Here is a 17,695-nt window from a genome sequence, read left to right on the forward strand (position 1 = left end):
GCAGGCGGGTATGAGTGAGGTCACATGTTTTCTTTTTTATGCATGCCTCGATCACTTGAACCATATTTTTTCTACCACTGAAAATCCAATGTAGGCTGCCGTCCATATCATGGAAGGAAGGAAGCCAATTTGAGTTTTGGTCCCTCTTCTTCACTAACACTAACGCTTTCTTTGTGTTCTCTTCAGTAATTATAATCTCTCAACTCACGAGGGCATGTATACATTGTATGATGTACAATTATTCTACACTCACTCACTCAGCCACTTGGTTATAAAACCTTGAAGAAAATTAAATAAAAAAGCTTATCAGATTGACATCATTTGTAGGTCATCTTCCAGCAACCGAGAAAGAGCACGTGTGCAAGACAATGTGACGGCATGTCACTCGAGTGCATTGCCCTTTTTACGACAACTACATGGTGAGCAACCCACATTACCAAAAATGATAAAAGGTTGAAAATTGACAGTGGATTTTGTCCTCAATCCCATTTTGTTTTCAAGGAAATTCCAATTGGGGGAAAAAGAAGAAAGGTATTTTGCTCCGAGAGAGAGAGAGAGAGAGAGAGAGAGAGAGAGAGAGAGATTTTCCTGGTAATAGTGGGGAGCACCAGCACCAAGCACGCCTTCATCACTCAATGTGTTTGTGACCCAAAACGAAAAAGACAATTTTAAATTGGGAAGGCAAAATGCAATTGCAGACAAACCAACAAGAGTCGTCATGATGATATAAATGGGCCTGCTTGCTTGCTTTATTTTTTAATGTCTTGTTTTGGTGGATTTGTACGTAGGTTAATAGCAATTGTGTGTCATTTCTCATTAACTTTGAATTGAAAAATCTAAGAATATTCCCCTTGCAAAAGTCCCCATTGCATAGCATAGTCTTATATCTTTTGTCTTGCTCTTGGAACAAAATTTAGGGTTTCCCCAGGTTAGATTACTGGTTTTTTTTTCCTTTGTCTTCCTAGCTATAATCTACGTGAAAATGGTAAGTTACACAAAACCCTAGTAAAAAATTTGCAGAGTAACTTGAAGATAAACTAGATAATCAAATGCCACGACACGAATGATCATTATCTACTAGACTCTTTATGTTGACCTTATTATTTTTTCCATGGAAAATGTATAGAAATTAGAAAAAGCTTTGACTTGGTGTAGGGAGCCAACCACAATCTATTAGACTATATGAAAGCAAGCCAGGCCATTGACTTACTTACTTAACAAAGACAGCAACTAAAAGGTAGACTAATTACCTCTGGCTACGTTTTTAATATTAATTCAACCAAAACAAATAAAAGGCCCTAAACTAAATATATCATTGTGAGCCGCCCTTTCAATGAACACAGACCACAACGCCTCATGGGTTTTCATTTAATCATCTTGTGTTGTTTGTGACCCTTGTCTCCCCATTAAGGTTACGACCGTTATGCTTTTTCAAGCTAAAATCTAAATTGTAACCTTCAAAGGCAATGCAGACATGATTTTAGTCAATTAATTTAAATTAAATTAAAGTAGAATATCATTTGTGCTATAAATAAAAAGGCCAATGGAAGAATAATTAGAGCAATATGTTCCTCTTTTAAAGACTTATATCATCTCAAAAGGACTAGATCGAGATTAGGGCAATAAAAATCATAACGTGTAACGCTTTATAGCATTATAACTTAAAGTAGCCTTCTTTTTCCCCTCTTTGGTATTTGTTTTCTGACTATTAAAAACTTCAGTTGACATGAGAACTCCACGCAAGCAGTAAGACATGGGCTTCGAGCATTGTTCCAACAAATCCTCAAGGAGAGACATGTGGCACATAGCGGTGGCTTGCATATTTTAAGGAAAAAAAGGTCACCAAAATGTTTATATGCGGGTCAATTAAATATGCTATTTGACCCCAATGTTATTGAGTTTTTCTAAGTGTAGGGACATGGTGTTTGATAAGATGCCTCAAAAGACATTCCATAAGGGAAAGGAGAATGATGTTCACTTGTTCATATTTAATCTTATAAGCTTCATTGTTATATTTTCCTAGTAAGATGTCGTTGAATTCATATATGTTTTAAAATAGAGTAAGATCTAAAAGTTTGGAAACTTGTTTAGTGTCTTTAGCATTTCTCTTTGCAACCCTATTGTTTTAAGTTCCCTAATGGTTATCTCAATTTAAAATGGAACTCGTGCAAGCAAAAACAAAAACCAAAGGCTTTTAGCGTTTCAGCATAGCTTGAAGGCAAATGGGTCATTTGGTCATTCGAGAGATGGCATGAAAGAAATCATAATGCACATAATAATAAAGAAAGAAAGAAAAAAAAAAGATGGGATGGGGAGGAAGATGATGAGGAAAGCTTAGGAAAACGTAATGTCGAAGAGTGGGTGTTCCACAAACAAACATAAGCTCAGTGGAGTCACCCCACGCTCAATGAGGCCGAGCTCTCTCTCTCTCTCTCTCTCTCTCTCTATATAAATATATATAGTGTAATGTGGGGCCCATAAGCAAATCCACATTTGATAATCCCAATGACGTGGGGCCCATCATATAATCCCCTCCCAGGCTTTTGCTTAGTGGGACATGGGTACACCCCACTACTACACAGGCTTGTGGGCGAGTAACCAGAGGCCTAGCAATATGGATAAGTCACCCACCCATCCCCATTTTACGACAACGGGTGGGTGCCGAAAGAAAAAAACAAATATATAAATAAGGCAGGCCAGCCCATAAAATCCATAGTGGGGTTCATCTCCATGCGTGTAATTGTTCGGTTTAACATTTACATCATCATTTGGTGTAATTCGTCTATTTATATTATAACACGTGTATATATAGATATTTAAATTATATCTAAATTTGTGCCATATCAATCTCATTATTCATCGAGGGACAGTTTCATGTGTTAATTGTGTAACACAACACCACCACGCGTAAGTTTTGTACACTTGACTTTGGCCCCACAAAAACTCACACCCTCCTTCTGTCAAAGATTTGTATCAAACAAATCAGTCTAGTTTGCAATTCTAACACGTTTTGCAAAGATTGCAAACTCGGCCTGCCGTGTTTCTAAAACTTGCTCAACCAAGCTCAACTTTGTAACCGTAATTCAATGTGGCTAACCAGTCATACTCAATTCTATGAATTTCAATACAAGTTTAGATTAACCAAATTGATTATATTGGATCAGCATCAGCATCAGAGTGACTGATTGACTACTTTTTTTAGAAAAAATTATACAGTCTGTAATTTTATACTCATGTATTTTTTTTAAAGTAAATACAATTGTAAAGAATCTAAAAGTAATTATCTCCACAGATTGTTACTTCATTATTATGAGTTTAGATTTTTATATTCCAGGCATGGGCTTGCATAGTAATTCTGCTGGCGTGAAGGGCAACAGAAAGTTCGTGATGCTGCTAGCTACTGACAAAATCATTACCCGTGCAACTAATGCTTATAGATCCTCCTGGTTTAGATTAACAGCAGTGTGTGGAGTTTTTTTATATACATTTAATTTATCAAAGTGGGGTTTTTTTGAAAGTGGCTGTCTTGAGAGAGAGAGAGAGAGAGAGAGAGAGTTACTGTGTCACTATATAAAGCAGCTAAGCCCCTCCCCTCTCTCCTTATGCCAACCTCCTCCAAACCACACCTCTCTCTCTCTATCTCATTTCTTCTTCAAACTTCTTCATCAGTCTCTACCATTCTCCTCCATAATCTCTTGTTTGTGTTTTTGCTCTAATTAAAATGGGTGAAGCCGTCGAGTTTTTCCATGCAAATGGTTTCTCTAACTTGACCCAAAAATTTGATCCTAAACTTGTACTTAATGTTAATGGTAACAGCCACTTAGACAGAGATGGTTCCTGGTACGAAGAAACCATTGACGATGATCTCAAATGGTCGTTTGCTCTCAATGTCAATGGGTTCGTATAATTCCACTTCCTTAACTAAGTACGTGTGTTCTTGTTTCTCTGTTTTATTTGAGACTCTGTTTTTGTCTATGGCTGTGTCTCTGCAGAGTGCTGCATAAAGGGACGAGTGAGTTTCAAGAGATAGCCTTGTTGGATACAAAGCGTTTTGGGAAGGTTTGTTCATCTCATCATTCATTTGTGAATGTCGTCTTTCAAAGGTGCAATTAATAATTAATAATGCCGTTTTTCCTAATTGTGATACTAATAATATCGTATTTATATCTTAATTGATTCAGGTTTTGGTGATTGATGGAAAGATGCAGAGTGCAGAAGTGGACGAATTTATTTACCATGAATGCTTGATACATCCTGCTCTCTTATGCCATCCCAAGTCAGTCATCCTCTCCATATATTCATCCTTGTTACCTGTTTTTTTTTTTTTTTTTTCAATACATGCGAACCGATATAAGGAGATAGGGAATTCGAATCATAACCGAGCTACAAACCCCTTGCTTTTATATTGTAATCGTTAGTAACTTAGAATGTTTATAGAAATATTAACACTTTTTGTTTTGTTTTAATTTTATAAATTGTAAGGAGATGTCATTCCAATGAATAAAGAATAGCTGAGGGTCTAATTATAAAGTGTGTTTTTTCAGTTTTCAATCACTTGTCAGAGGCTTTTCTTACATTTTGATTGACGGGAATAAATAAAAACATTTATAAGGTGTGACAAAAATTGATTCGTATTCTTTGTTTTGTTTCTTCTTTTTGTATGGGGTACAAAAATTGATTCATATTCGTTTGCTTCTATTCTACCTTTAATTAAGCAATTGAGATTGAGAATGTGCAGGCCAAAAACTGTATTTATAATGGGAGGTGGAGAAGGGTCAGCCGCAAGAGAAGCTCTCAAACACAAATTACTGGACAAAGTGGTAATGTGTGACATCGATCAGGTATTTCTTTTTCTTTCTTTTTATTTTCATCAAGTGGTGGACCAGCTTTATTTGTTGAGAATTTGTTTTAATATAAATACGTGTTATCATATGGGTGAATAATATGGTTTATTTTTCCTCATTTTTAAATATAATCTATATATATAAAGCAAAAGATAGAGAATGGTGAAACATTCAAAATACCAGAAAATGTCATTTGATTAATTCAAACATTAAGAATTGAAATTATTAATTAAATGAAGATAATAAGGTAAATTCATATTTTTTATATTAAAATTAAAAATAAAATTAAATAATACGTCATACTTTTATGGAACATAACTACCGGTGTTATTTTTTTTTAATTTTAAATAAAAAATAAAACCATGCTACCGTAGTATTCACACCACAAATAGAGCACGTTGATGCTTATATTTAAACAAATTCTCAACAAATAAAGCTGAGGGAATGTCCTAAGTTTTCTGTGTAAAATAAAATCATTGTAAATATGTATATTGTTGATATGACATTGAACAACAAAATAAAACTTTTGGGCCACGTGACATATTTGCAGGAGGTGGTTGATTTCTGCCGCAGACATTTGACAGTGAATCAGGAGGCATTTTCTCACAAGAAGCTTAATCTTGTTATAAATGATGCCAAGTAAGTGTACATAATTTTTGCTTTTTATAAATAAAACGATTCGAACTTAAGAACTCTTTCAATTTACTTAAGAACTCTTTCAATTTTGTGAAGATATATAGTTAGCTCAATGAATGTCTTATAATAACCAAACTTATTATTTTGGTTACAGGGCTGAACTGGAGAAGAGTTGCGAAAAATTCGATATCATAGTAGGAGACTTAGCAGACCCAGTTGAAGGAGGGCCTTGCTATCAACTCTACACAAAATCTTTCTATGAGCAAATTCTCAAACCTAAGCTTAATCACGGTGGCATTTTTGTCACCCAGGTAGATAATCAGTTTGTCTTTTTAATTTCAATTTTTCACACCAACGTTTGAGAAACATGAAACATATATTCTGTTTGACATGCAGGCTGGACCAGCAGGCATTTTCACCCACAAAGAGGTCTTCACCTCCATTTTCAACACAATCAAACAGGTCTTCAAGTGTAAGTATCTACCCTACATTTACACACACACACACATATATATGTATGTATATATTCAACCCAAAAAGCTAGCTTATGTTCCCTGGTCTTATTTTTTTTACATGTTTTTTGCAGATGTGGTGGCATATGCAGCTCACATACCATCTTTTGCAGATACATGGGGATGGGTTATGGTATGTGAACTCAAAACGCATTAATATTTAATTTGCACTGGTCATTTTGATTATGAGTTTATAATTATGTGTAAATGTTGTTGTAATCAGGCCTCGGATGAACCGTTCTCTATCAATGCTGAGAAAATGGACAGAAGGATAGAGGAAAGAATTGATGGGGAACTGAACTATTTGAATGGTGCTTTGTTCATCTCCTCTGCAACCATGAACAAAACTGTTTCTTTATCGTAAGATCACTTCCTTCACCATCATACAAATTATGCCGTGAAATTATTGCTCAAAAACAATTTATTAATTGGATAACATTGTGCCATTTTAGGCTGTTGAACGAAACTCATGTCTACACTGAGGAAGATGCAAGATTTATTCATGGACATGGGGTGGCTTACCGCATCAACTGAGGTCTCAAGCCACAGGTTGGGGGAATTGCTGTACAGCAACAAAAACAAAACCAAAAAAGAAAAACACCAAAGTGATGAAGAATGGGAGTTTGACAGTCACTGATTTCTTCAAAAGAACAAAAGAAAAGAAAAAAAAACAACAATTGTTTGCAGCATTTGGTTTTACCTAGAATATGTTAGCTTCATTGGGTTGTTCATAGGATTCAAAGTGAGAGACCTTTTTACAAGTTATCTTTTATGAATGAAACATGATGAGGCATTCCTCCATTCCTTATTAGAAAGCTTTCATTTTCTTAGCAAGTGTTTGAAGCCCACAGTGGCTTTATCTAATTAATTGTTATAAACAATCAAAATTTATTCACTTGAAAAACATATTTCATACAATCATCCAGAGTTGCACATCATACTAAAGATACAGAAAACAGAAAAGACAGATAATTGAGAAAATATTTTCAACCTCTCCTTCAGGTTCTCTTAACTGGGTCGAAGTTAGAGACCCCAACAACAGCTCCTATAATGGCTGTAAGCACAACTCCACCAGCAGCAATGCTAAGCAAAAAGTTGTTGAGAGAGGGTGTGAGGCCAGAGCCTGCAGCCTCAGCTACCTCAGGTATCACCATGGAGGCTGTCAATGCAGCTGCTGTTAGGCCTGTCACTGCCTTTTCTTTGAAAGATGCCTCCACCTTAAGCATGCCTTTGGACTTTGGCTTCACAAAAGCAGCCTTCTTTGATGGCCTGACTGGGACTGATTTGAACAGTGATGCAGAGTTAGACTGGTTTAGTCTGTTTTGGGTGGCAGACATCAGTGGGATAGCCATTGAAGCAGAAGCCATTTCTTTTGGTGCTAGCTAATGGATTTTCTCTTTGCCTAGAATGCAAGTGTAGGTGTTGGTATATTTGGAGTTGGGCTTGGAGTTTAGATATTGGATGAGCAGTGGAGGCAATGAAATGGGGGGTGGAAATTAGAGATTTTCAGCTGATGTGTCTCTTCAGAGTTGACCTATGTGGCAAAATCTCTACCTGGGTTTGAAGGATAAGGTTATCCCCTGGATTTGATCCTCTCCCTTTTGAAACTGGAATTCAGGATTTCATTGAGAAAGCATTTCATATATATGCATGGCACTTGGCAGGCCACATATGCTTTTGGATTGTCATGCCACGTCATGTGCTCATTTGGGCTTTCAAGTGCCTCTCAGTGAATAGAAAACTCAGTTTTTGGAGTCTACCTTACAAATGATCAATTGACTCTAGGGGCAGAGACTTCTTAAAGCGTTAGAAGAAAATAAATGTAAAAGGAGAGGTTAATGGTCTGTGACCAATAAGCATCACCATTGTTTGTTTGTTGCTATCAAAGTCATCTGCCAACACCTTCCAGGATTTGAGCTTTCAAAATTTGCAGACATGCCTGAAGAATTTTCCATGTAAATCCAGAAAACTATACTATTTCTCTGAAGAAACATAAATTGAGCAGCTAAACATAGGGGCAAATCCAGTTAAAATATACTGCCTTCTTCAAATTAATAAGTCTAAAGTCATCATTCACCACCAAAAAAGTACCAGAGAGAAGAAAAATAGAAACTAAACAACATTTCATATCATATTCATTCCTAATCTAATCCACAGCAGTAATCTCATCTGTCTGCTAAAAATGGAGGTTCCACCTCCAAAATTCTACTAACTAAAGGAAAAGAAGTAAAATCATCAAGAGGTCTTCTTTTTACCCCGCAGTAAATCATTTGCTGGCAACAGTTGCATCTATTTTAGTTTGAGTAATATGAACTTCTTGGGGCAGCAGATTGTATGTGATGTTTAGCTCTTCTAATATTTTCTTCAACTCGATGACTAGTTCAGTTCGCCGCTTATTCTTTTCTCCAAATTCCTGAAAGTTCATAGTGTGATTCACATAGAGACCCATCTTTAACTTATTCAGATTTTCAATTTCAACCACCACCAGATTGTGGTTAGGATGCCAATGTTGCGAGTTCCTCTCCAAATGCCTGAAGAAGCAAAAGGAAATTGCAAAAGAGTAAACACAGAGCAGCAGTACAAATTGATGCTAGACTGTCCACTCAAGTGTAATCATGTGTGAATGTGCAGTGCAGTCTGTATGATATAGCAATTGTGATTGGTAGTCGAGTAGCATAACATATAAGTTTATTTGAGAAGAAATTAAACATGTGCATGTTTATAGACGTGCCCGCACATACGAAACAAGTAAAAGATTCAATTAACTCACTTCTTTATTTTCTCTTTCAGCAAGCCTATCTTCTCCACTGAGGTCATAAAAGCAATCGAGAATTCCACAATATCACCCATATCTGGACTTCTGTAATAATTGCTGATGGGTTTCATGGATAAAACGGAATTTGGATAGTAAATCTTCTCATTATTGAGTTTCAAGAAGACTGTGTTTAAGATGTTCATCTCCTCAACCATCAACTGTCAGGTTACCAGGTATTAGAAATTTGATTAAGTAAACTCCACATAATGAAATAATAGTAGTGAAAGTTACCGGAACGCCATCAACAACACAGCGGTCACCAACATCAAATGGATGCATTACAAATACAAAAATGATAGCCTCAAATATTGTCTTGCAAGTGTTTCCAAACATAAAAGCTGCCACTACGAGCTGTGATGAGAGGAAGACAAGGACTTTTGTGGTTGCAATTTCCATCAATAGAAGCCACACTACAACGGTAATAACAACCAGGATGCCAGTCACAAGTTTATTCAATTGCCTTACAGCTGTTTTGGTGTCATTTAAAGAATGAGCTAATGCTTTGCGACCATTGTAGACCTTCACCTGCAAAAATAAGAAGGTAAAATATGTTTCACCTCTTATTTCATTTTGCCAGGAAGATGAAGGGAAAAACTGTAAACAGAAGCAGACTCAAGTTACCAAATTCTCTTTCTCCATCCCCTGCTATATGCTTTTAGATTGAATGATATGCATGATTTCATAATAGGGCATGTATATGTATGATGCAGAAGTAGAACTCCATGACTACAGTATCAATAACTACCACTCAATGTGGAACTCAAGACAAATAAAAATAAAAGGTCTTACCACCCAATCTGTTAGAGCTTTTCTGTCAATACGTCCGGTGTCTGCTCCTTCAAACAGCGGAAACACAAGATCCACCTCTTCCTTAATCATGAACCTCATGAGGTCCTCCTCCTCTATGTACCTAGTCAGATGTAAGATAGTTAAAATAAAAAAAGAACACATATGAAAAGGGCACCAGAATATCACAAATAACCGCTAAACAATAGGGTGGTCTTTCTCACTTGGAACCAGCTGGCGCAACGTTCAAAAAAATGTGATAGGCAGCGGCAGTTGCTTCCATCTCATTGGTAATCTCCTTATCCGTCTGTTCAATCCCTCCATGTTCCATCTCATCCAATGTATGGGAGATAGTGGACAGCCCTGAAGTAGAAACTGCATCCACCAATACCTTCATGGTCCAAGCTGAAACCTTCTCTTGCTTCATCTTCTGAAGCTTTCCCATATCAATCACTTCTTTCTCCTTCCCAGCTTTAGCCTTCTTTGTCGTCCTGAAACTCAGTTGCCCAGTGCTCGGTGATCTCCCAACCCTCTCAGCTTCCTCTATAAGTGCAGGCCCTGAAAGTGTCTGAAGAACATACTGATGGAAGATTGATTCTTGGATTCTATCAAAAAAGGTGTTCACATGGAAACTAGAAGCTAGGATCTTAAGTAACAAAGTCTTTAACAACCACAAAAATGCCCCAATAAGAACGGAAACAAGAGTCCATGTGACGTAATTCAAAATCTTGGTGGAAGTCTTTGATCGCTGGACCTTGCCACCATTGAACACCAGTAGCCATGTGAGAAGAACCAAAGCCAACCAAATGAAAACCTGAACACTCTTCTTCATTCCATGAACAAAATACAACACCTTCTTCCTAAGCAAAAAGTTCCTCTCAATGACAAACACTACGAAATGCATAAACCAGTTTGTAACCAACATGCCACAGAATATCACCATCACAAGCACACACCATTTCCATACCTCCAACCCCCACATGTTAAAATTCTCTAATTTCTCAACAGTCAAGCTAGACACTAAACAAGCCAGAATGCCCAGAAAAACAACCCACTCGAACAAGACCTTAGTCTTCACTTTCCTATGCTTATCTCTACTCAATTTCACCTTCTTGTAAATCTCTTCATCCTCCTGCTCTTTGACCCTGCCCGGAGACGGCATCACTGGTACCCTCGAAGAGATTGAAACAGTCCTAATCCCTGGGGAAGCCCTATTGAATGAACCCCTATATGGGGAATAGGGGGAATTTGCACCAACTTGATCTAGACCACTCTCTTCAAACATATTGGAATCAATGGGTACTGATTGTTCACCAAACCTTGACTTGGGTTTGGAAACTAACCTAGTGAATGACTTTCTCTTAGTGAGGGTCTCATTTGCGGTGGGGATCTTGGGAGGCTTACCGGGACTGGATCTTGAAATTTCAGGGGAAGGGAAGCTCACTGGGACTGACTTAGAAACCCCAGTGCTGGACTCAGTGGACCCTTTCGCGGGTGAGCCCACTTTGCTTGGCTTGGGGGCAGAAGATTCCGAGCCTTTTGAAGAAGACCCTTTTGCTCCATTGCTAACTTCGGTTCGAACTTCCAATACAACTTCACCTCCATTGGCAGAATGCTTCTCCGACATGCTTACATCGCCGCCTTTTAAAGCTTTCTCCTCTGTGGCTTTCATTAAAACCCTACCACAATAAACACCCAGAAGAGCTCGCATTAAAACCTCAACAACCAAAAAAAAAACCAATATGAGGCACCGGATACAGAATCACATTTAAAAATGTGAACTTTAAGAACACTTTTGGTAGATACTCCCCATTCTGATCTTCATTTCTTTTTCTTTAAAGGTTTGAGCTTTGTGCATTGGCTTTCTAACAAAACTATAATAAGCTGATTCTATTTAAGAATAACAGGCAAAGAAGTTATCTTAGCGCCAAAAATATCAAATAAAAAACTAAATATAGTCTAGAACAGTAGGAAGGAAGACTCTGCTTATTTTCCCTGAATATGCATAACCAAACTTACCGGTGCTGTCCACGAAGAACCCACCAAGGAAAAGCTGGAAGGCCACTTGCTGAAGAGGAGGTCGCAGTGATTGTTGATTCAGTAGTGCAAAGCAATTGATCAACTGGGAAAAAAGTAACTTCGAATGCAGAAAAGACCCCAAAAAAGGCCTTGATTGAGTTCTTAGCTATTATAGACTTGGTGATGATGCTTGCAAAACTTGAAAAGAAGAAGACTGTGGTGATGCTCTTGGAGCTTAGACCAGAGTAAGAAAGTGAACGAGCAAAGGAGGAAAGAATGGCTGCAGAAGTCAGGGACAGAAAGATGCAGAGGATTCAAATGTTAGAGGAAATGCGAATTCCTAGGACATATAAAAATGTTTAACCACGTGGTGTTCCTGGAAAAATAAACAAAGAAATAATAAGATTTTTTTTTTTTTGGGGGTCAAGAAATAATAAGATTTCTTTGATGACAAGAAATGATAAGATTTAAGCACAATAAGAAAGGTCTTAAATTCTTAAATTCTTAATTAAAGTTAACCAGTCACATGCCCCAGTTATGATAACAGCATCAGCGTTACCTTGCCTTCTTATGGTAACATTAATATTGCTTGATAAAGACATATTATTAAGGTAATGAATGTTGGATTTGGAAGACTAAACGAGGGCAAAAATGGAATTTGGAGCATGAACTTTTAGTTGTTGTGAGTTAATTAATTAATAATTGTAATTGGCTTTACGGGTGTTCTCTAGCCACAAAAAACAAGTAGCAAGTATACCAAACATTGGTTGTTAAAAGTGGGAGAAAAACTCTCATAAAACGGGTATATGTAGAATAATTAGGGATGGTAATGATATGTAGGATAATTAGGGATAGCAAAACAATACTATTCTCGTTACATGTAAGATTTTTTGAAAAAATATAAGAGAGACTGGTAGAGTTGACGTTTTTTTGAAGATTATCTTCATTATTTAAGTCGTAATTAGTGAATTAAAAAAAAATCGAAGTGCATTGGATTTGGAACCAAATTTAAAAAAAAAACATGTTTATCTATGTGATATCGTTTGATTTGTTGACATCATATCGATACGTAAATGTAAAGTCGCTGTCAATACAGAGGGAGCTTCTACAGTGAGGAGTTAAAGTGAGGAGACCGATCCGACCGTCAAAACATTTAAAATATTTAAGTCCCATGATTTCTTTACATTTGTTGATGGTGAGATTTGACATCCTCAAATAACCTCCTCACTTTAAATCCTCATTATAGCATTTCCGCAATGCAGATAGTAGTTGAGGTACATTGAAAATCATAGGCCCACCAAAATAACAAAAGTGGGCCCGTATATCTGGAGGATCTTAAATGTTTTTGAGCATGCAGTTCATTGTGGTTGGTAGGAATAACGGGAGGCCCACCAATACATGGCTCGTCGTACTGATACTGGAAAATACCACATCCCGATAGCCAAATCGCATAATGCTTGCATTTATTTCTGCTTTGGCCCAAACAATAAATAAATTTGGATATCATTTGTATAAATAAATAAAAATTATAGGATCACCCACACCACAAGTATTAAAATAAATAAAAAAATAAAAAAACTAATATTGGGAACGTCAGCCATCCACACCAAGTAAAATGACCAAAAACATCTGCAAGCCATAATATTTATCCAATAATTGGAGCTTGGCATGGAAAATGACAAATGCCACAAAAAAAAGGGAAGAAAGTGAAACGACTTGCAAATTCAGTCTTTTTATTTATTTATGGGGTTTAAAACGACTTGCCAAAGTCGCTTTCAAGTCGCTTTGGTCTTCGTCAACTTTATTTTAAAGGAGACGATTGCAAAATGAATTGGAGTTTAGCTACTTAATTAAGTACCAGCTGAGGTCTACTGATTTGTTAGTTTGAAATGTTGGTATGATTAGCAGGTAGAGCTTATGGAGAAAAAAAATAACAAACATGTGGAGTGTGATTTATGCTTGCATTAACATATTATAATTCCTTAACAACCAAACTATAATATTCTGTTTTGAAGATCCTTGAGACTGTAAGTAATGGTGGCAAAAGATGGTCTCGCAGAAGCATCTGCATCCCACGAAAGGCAAATTAGCTCAATTAGCTCCCGAAATTGCCCATCATCATCAGGAAGCCTTGGCCTTAGGTTAGCCTCCACAACTTCCATCGCAATCTACAAAACATAATTAAGCACAATTAACAGTCATCTTTAATTTGATTATTGTTTGCTCATTGTTTTTTTGTTTTTTTTTAATACAAACGATTGTCTAAACTACTTTAAATTAAGCAAATGATCCACTAGGTGTAGTGGCTTGAAGTAATCGCTCTCCCTCTAGAAAAGGTCATGAGTTTGAATCCTAGCATCTATGTAGTGTGTATGTTAGTTTAGTATACTATCACTTCTCTAGATAGAAAAGGTTCTATAAAAAAAAAAAAAACTGCTCTAAATTAATATAATCTACGAAAAGAGTACTCGAATTTTGTGTAAGGAAGCGAATTCACTGTCTTAATCAACTGATGATTTTAATTCAATTCAAAACTCAATATATAATAAATAATTTTTGTTTGACTATCTTTGAATTTGAAAAACTTTAGTGGTACTAATAATGGTATAACTTTATATCCGTAGCACAACTTTTTATATGTCTTTTGTTTTTCTTTTTTTGGACTTAAGAGGGTGAGCTGTTAGTTACCTTGGTGGGACCATAATCTGTCTCAATGTATGGATAATTTCCAGTTAAAAGCTCATTGAGTATTATCCCAAAACTGTATACATCGCATTTTTCATTATAAGGCTCGCATTGGATCACCTCTGGTGCCATGTACACATAAGTTCCTGCAAATAATTTCAAACCAAATTAGCAAGACACAATATATCTATATATAAATCAATCAATCAATTGATTAATACATAAATCATTGCCTGTTTCACCAGTGAGGGCCTTCTCTTCGTCACTCAAGAACCTAGCGTGACCAAAATCCGCAACCCTTACATGCATGGCATCGTCCAAAAATATGTTGCTAGGTTTGAGGTCGCGGTGAATCACCTTTGGCTTTTGCCCATGCAAATACTGCATGGCTTGAGAAATCTCCAATGCCCGATCCAACCGTTCTTTCAACAGAGGAAGTGGAATCATCCTCTCGCTTCGCCTGTTGCCAGGGCCATGGAGCCACTCCTTTAGTGTTGTGCTCAAGAACTCTGTCACCACCCATGCATGGTTAGGAGGATCGAGGCATGCACCCATTAGTTGAAGTACATATCTATGGCGCTGCCGGCATAATGTGTCGAGCTCTTGTGCGAAGAACGAGATACCGTTCTCATTCGACTCGAAGAAATCTGGGTATATGCATTTGATTGCCACATCAAGCCCATGCCATGTTCCTTTGTATATGTGAGCCGTGCTCCCCTGCCCTATTTTCTCTTCGAATTCAATCTGATTCAATTTTTATCACATATCCATAAGTATAAGCTTGCGTATGTCTCAATCAAGACTGTGAATCAAAACCTCCCATTCGAATATTGACTCGACTTGATTAAAAGTCTAAAACAATAGGGTAAAATTCAAGTAATTAGAGAGAAGTACCTCTTCCGGATGGATGCACCATCCGTTTAGGTGGGCTTGATCAATAACAGAAGCTAGATCCGACGGTTGGTATAGAGGAGTAGTTGGCAATCGAGGGCTGGCATTGGGAGTGAGAATGTTGGGGGAGAGAAGGCCTGGTTGTGGACCCATATTGTTGCTGTAGTTGTGAATGAGGTCCAAGAATCCATTATCTTGGGCCACTTGTAGGCAGTACCTCAAATAATCTTGTGCTCTTTCCATCCTCTTCTTGTACACAGCCCGCAGTTCTTTCTCCTTTAGGACTTCCTTTTCAAGTTCAGCTACCTTTAGTTTACAGCCCAAAACACAGAGAACAGTTCAGTTCGAAAAAAAAAAGTGTTATAAATGTTTTGTTGAATAGAATCGTGTCATATAATTCAATTTTCTTGGTTTAAATGAATGGTTAGCCCCATACTTGGGCTGGGCTTTGCCTGAGAATTGCACTCCCCCAAAAACCCAATCTATAATTAGTCTACAATTTTGCTAAACAAATGTAAGGCGATGGAATTTTTAACCTAATCTAATTCTAACCCATTTTCTTTGGGATCGCCATTGCAATGATGCAGTCCAATATTGCAATCATTTTCTTAGAAGTTAGCACTGGAAAAAGTTATACCTAGAGATGCACTACTTTGGATCTTAGCCATAATATAGAGAAACGGTCTCACTTATTCTGATCAAAAAGCTTTTTGTGGGGGGCCCAATAACGTATGTAGAGCCTGAATGGTTACTGAATTTTGGATGGGATTTGACCATTGGAGCTGGACCAAATGATATCTCACCAAAATCTTATTGCAGGGTCGACGGACAACACGACACGAAATGGAGGGAGATGTGGTCCTAATCCTAACAAATTTGATAAAAAATATTCAAAGCTAAACCAAAATCTGTGGTCCAAAATTATAAATACCTGCAGCTCCAATTTAGAGGTTGAATTTTGGTTCATAGGAGGAACAACGTTAATTGCCTCCAAGCTTGAGCAGCCATGAATCCCTCGACAGCATCCAGTTGTTGTTGTTGTTGTCGCCGTCGCTTTCTTTGCACTGCTCGACTGAGGAGACCACCCAAACAACGCGCCGCCCTTTTTCTTCTGATGGTTCATCATCCTGCTGCTGATTGTGATCAATGTGTGTGGATGCAAAGAGGGGGAAGCTTAAACATGGCCTAATGGTGCTTAAAATGTTGTTCACAATCTTTGTCGTTTACAACGTTTTGTGCATGCAAACGACGGTTTGGACGGATATACATATACATAAGTGTTTGTTTTTGTTTAGCTTATATGGTTGAGGCGATATTGCCAACTCTGTGACCCAAAAAGAAATTACAGTTGGGCGGAATTTACTACAACAAAAAGGCTCACGGGTTAAAATTTGGACCACCAATAAATTATGTGGCTCCCTCTACAGTAGTAGCTCTGCGGATATCTTATACTTGAAGCATGAAAAGATCTACTGCAAACCCAACTGATTCAAACTAATATAAGATGCCAAATGAATAGGTTAGATTTTCATATACTATTTAAATGCATACAACTTAAAAATTGAGATCGAGTGGAATCTATATATGAATCTTGAATGACGACTCTAAAGAAGAGTTTTGGGATTCATAATACATTAACGGTTAAATTCGTGTGGTGTAAGTAAGGCGATGTTGCGAGATCTTTACCTCTCACAATGACATATGGATGACTTCGTAGGAGAGAGGAGATGGTGCTAACAAGGTCGTGGAAATAGATTCACCTCGGGATCGACAACATGACCTAGCTTTGTGACTTTGTCTTTTAGGTCTTTCCCTACGCACTTACCCCAAATACCCAAAATAAAAGCGGAGGGAACCTGTCTATCTATCTATCTAGTGTGAGTGAGTGTGGACTGACTGAGGACAATTGTGTGGACCATTCAACTCTTCCTCCCTCTCACTGAGCTGGGCCTCGAGGGTCAGGGAGGGGTCTGCCTGTCAGCCTGGCGGTCCTCACCTCTTGCCCACTTTCACGCTGTTTTCTTAAATATATTTCACAATTTCAAACCAAAATCCTCATCTTGGCTGTAAAAAAATAAAATTCAAGGACATGAATTAAAAGATGCTATGGTGAATTTGTTATGCAGATAATTTTCTTTTTAAAAACTTGGTTATCTCATGCATTCTGGTGGCCTTTTGTTTCTGTTCTGTTTATATTGTTGTTTTTCCTAATAGCAAAATAATGTGTATTGCATTTGGTCAGGAATTTGTTGAATTTCTTATTAATTTTTAGGCCAAAAAGGTCCTTCGATTGCAGTTACTTTTAATTGAACTTATTATATATTTTTTTTGGGTAAGGCTGGAGGCATTGCCCATGGAAATAGGTCCCCTTTCCCCATTATTGACTACTTTAATGAACTTCAGAATGTTAAATATAGCCATTTGTACATACATTTTGCTGGCATGATTTTGACTGATGAACTGGAACTGCTGCAACCTAGATAGTTAAATGCCATAAAAACCCATAA

General features: G+C 37.3%; 4 protein-coding genes across 4 annotated transcripts; 1 reads left to right on the plus strand and 3 right to left on the minus strand.

The window, feature by feature from the left end:
• Window positions 1-3,597: 3,597 nt before the first annotated feature.
• ACL5 (S-adenosyl-L-methionine-dependent methyltransferases superfamily protein) lies at window positions 3,598-6,807 on the plus strand. The gene is made up of 10 exons (XM_008222333.2): window positions 3,598-3,897; window positions 3,993-4,059; window positions 4,182-4,276; window positions 4,739-4,841; window positions 5,395-5,483; window positions 5,635-5,791; window positions 5,877-5,952; window positions 6,067-6,125; window positions 6,216-6,352; window positions 6,445-6,807. Exons 1-10 carry the CDS (start codon window positions 3,722-3,724, stop codon window positions 6,524-6,526), a joined length of 1,041 nt encoding a protein of 346 aa, XP_008220555.1. The 5' UTR covers window positions 3,598-3,721; the 3' UTR covers window positions 6,527-6,807.
• Window positions 6,808-6,860: 53 nt separating this feature from the next.
• LOC103320625 (uncharacterized) lies at window positions 6,861-7,481 on the minus strand. The gene has a single exon (XM_008222332.3). It carries the CDS (start codon window positions 7,357-7,359, stop codon window positions 6,991-6,993), a length of 369 nt encoding a protein of 122 aa, XP_008220554.1. The 5' UTR covers window positions 7,360-7,481; the 3' UTR covers window positions 6,861-6,990.
• A 538-nt stretch (window positions 7,482-8,019) lies between these two features.
• On the minus strand, window positions 8,020-11,918 carry LOC103320624 (mechanosensitive ion channel protein 10-like). The gene is made up of 6 exons (XM_008222331.3): window positions 11,613-11,918; window positions 9,818-11,272; window positions 9,597-9,717; window positions 9,039-9,332; window positions 8,763-8,965; window positions 8,020-8,523 (listed from the first exon to the last, which is right to left on the minus strand). Exons 2-6 carry the CDS (start codon window positions 11,263-11,265, stop codon window positions 8,259-8,261), a joined length of 2,331 nt encoding a protein of 776 aa, XP_008220553.1. The 5' UTR covers window positions 11,266-11,272; window positions 11,613-11,918; the 3' UTR covers window positions 8,020-8,258.
• A 1,625-nt stretch (window positions 11,919-13,543) lies between these two features.
• Window positions 13,544-16,596, minus strand: LOC103320622 (serine/threonine-protein kinase STY46-like). The gene is made up of 5 exons (XM_008222330.2): window positions 16,120-16,596; window positions 15,192-15,494; window positions 14,531-15,041; window positions 14,301-14,443; window positions 13,544-13,780 (listed from the first exon to the last, which is right to left on the minus strand). The coding sequence occupies exons 1-5, from the start codon at window positions 16,312-16,314 to the stop codon at window positions 13,607-13,609; spliced, it is 1,326 nt and encodes a 441-aa protein (XP_008220552.2). The 5' UTR covers window positions 16,315-16,596; the 3' UTR covers window positions 13,544-13,606.
• Window positions 16,597-17,695: the final 1,099 nt, after the last annotated feature.

The sequence above is a fragment of the Prunus mume genome, linkage group LG2 (assembly GCF_029339155.1).
Source record: "Prunus mume cultivar Tortuosa linkage group LG2, ASM2933915v1, whole genome shotgun sequence".
Taxonomy (NCBI): Eukaryota; Viridiplantae; Streptophyta; class Magnoliopsida; order Rosales; family Rosaceae; genus Prunus; species Prunus mume.

Coding starts and splice junctions, on each gene's coding strand:
- LOC103320625 (XM_008222332.3), bottom strand. CDS start 7,359: ATGGCTTCTGCTTCAATGGCTATCCCACTGATGTCTGCCACCCAAAAC.
- LOC103320624 (XM_008222331.3), bottom strand. CDS start 11,265: ATGAAAGCCACAGAGGAGAAAGCTTTAAAAGGCGGCGATGTAAGCATG. Junction 9,333..9,596: donor AAGCTCTAACAGATTGGGTG/GTAAGACCTTTT, acceptor TTATTTTTGCAG/GTGAAGGTCTACAATGGTCG. Junction 8,966..9,038: donor GTGTTGTTGATGGCGTTCCG/GTAACTTTCACT, acceptor GTAACCTGACAG/TTGATGGTTGAGGAGATGAA.
- LOC103320622 (XM_008222330.2), bottom strand. CDS start 16,314: ATGATGAACCATCAGAAGAAAAAGGGCGGCGCGTTGTTTGGGTGGTCT. Junction 15,495..16,119: donor CCTCTAAATTGGAGCTGCAG/GTATTTATAATT, acceptor TGTAAACTAAAG/GTAGCTGAACTTGAAAAGGA. Junction 15,042..15,191: donor GGTGCATCCATCCGGAAGAG/GTACTTCTCTCT, acceptor AAATTGAATCAG/ATTGAATTCGAAGAGAAAAT.
- ACL5 (XM_008222333.2), top strand. CDS start 3,722: ATGGGTGAAGCCGTCGAGTTTTTCCATGCAAATGGTTTCTCTAACTTG. Junction 4,277..4,738: donor GCTCTCTTATGCCATCCCAA/GTCAGTCATCCT, acceptor GAGAATGTGCAG/GCCAAAAACTGTATTTATAA. Junction 5,792..5,876: donor GTGGCATTTTTGTCACCCAG/GTAGATAATCAG, acceptor TTTGACATGCAG/GCTGGACCAGCAGGCATTTT.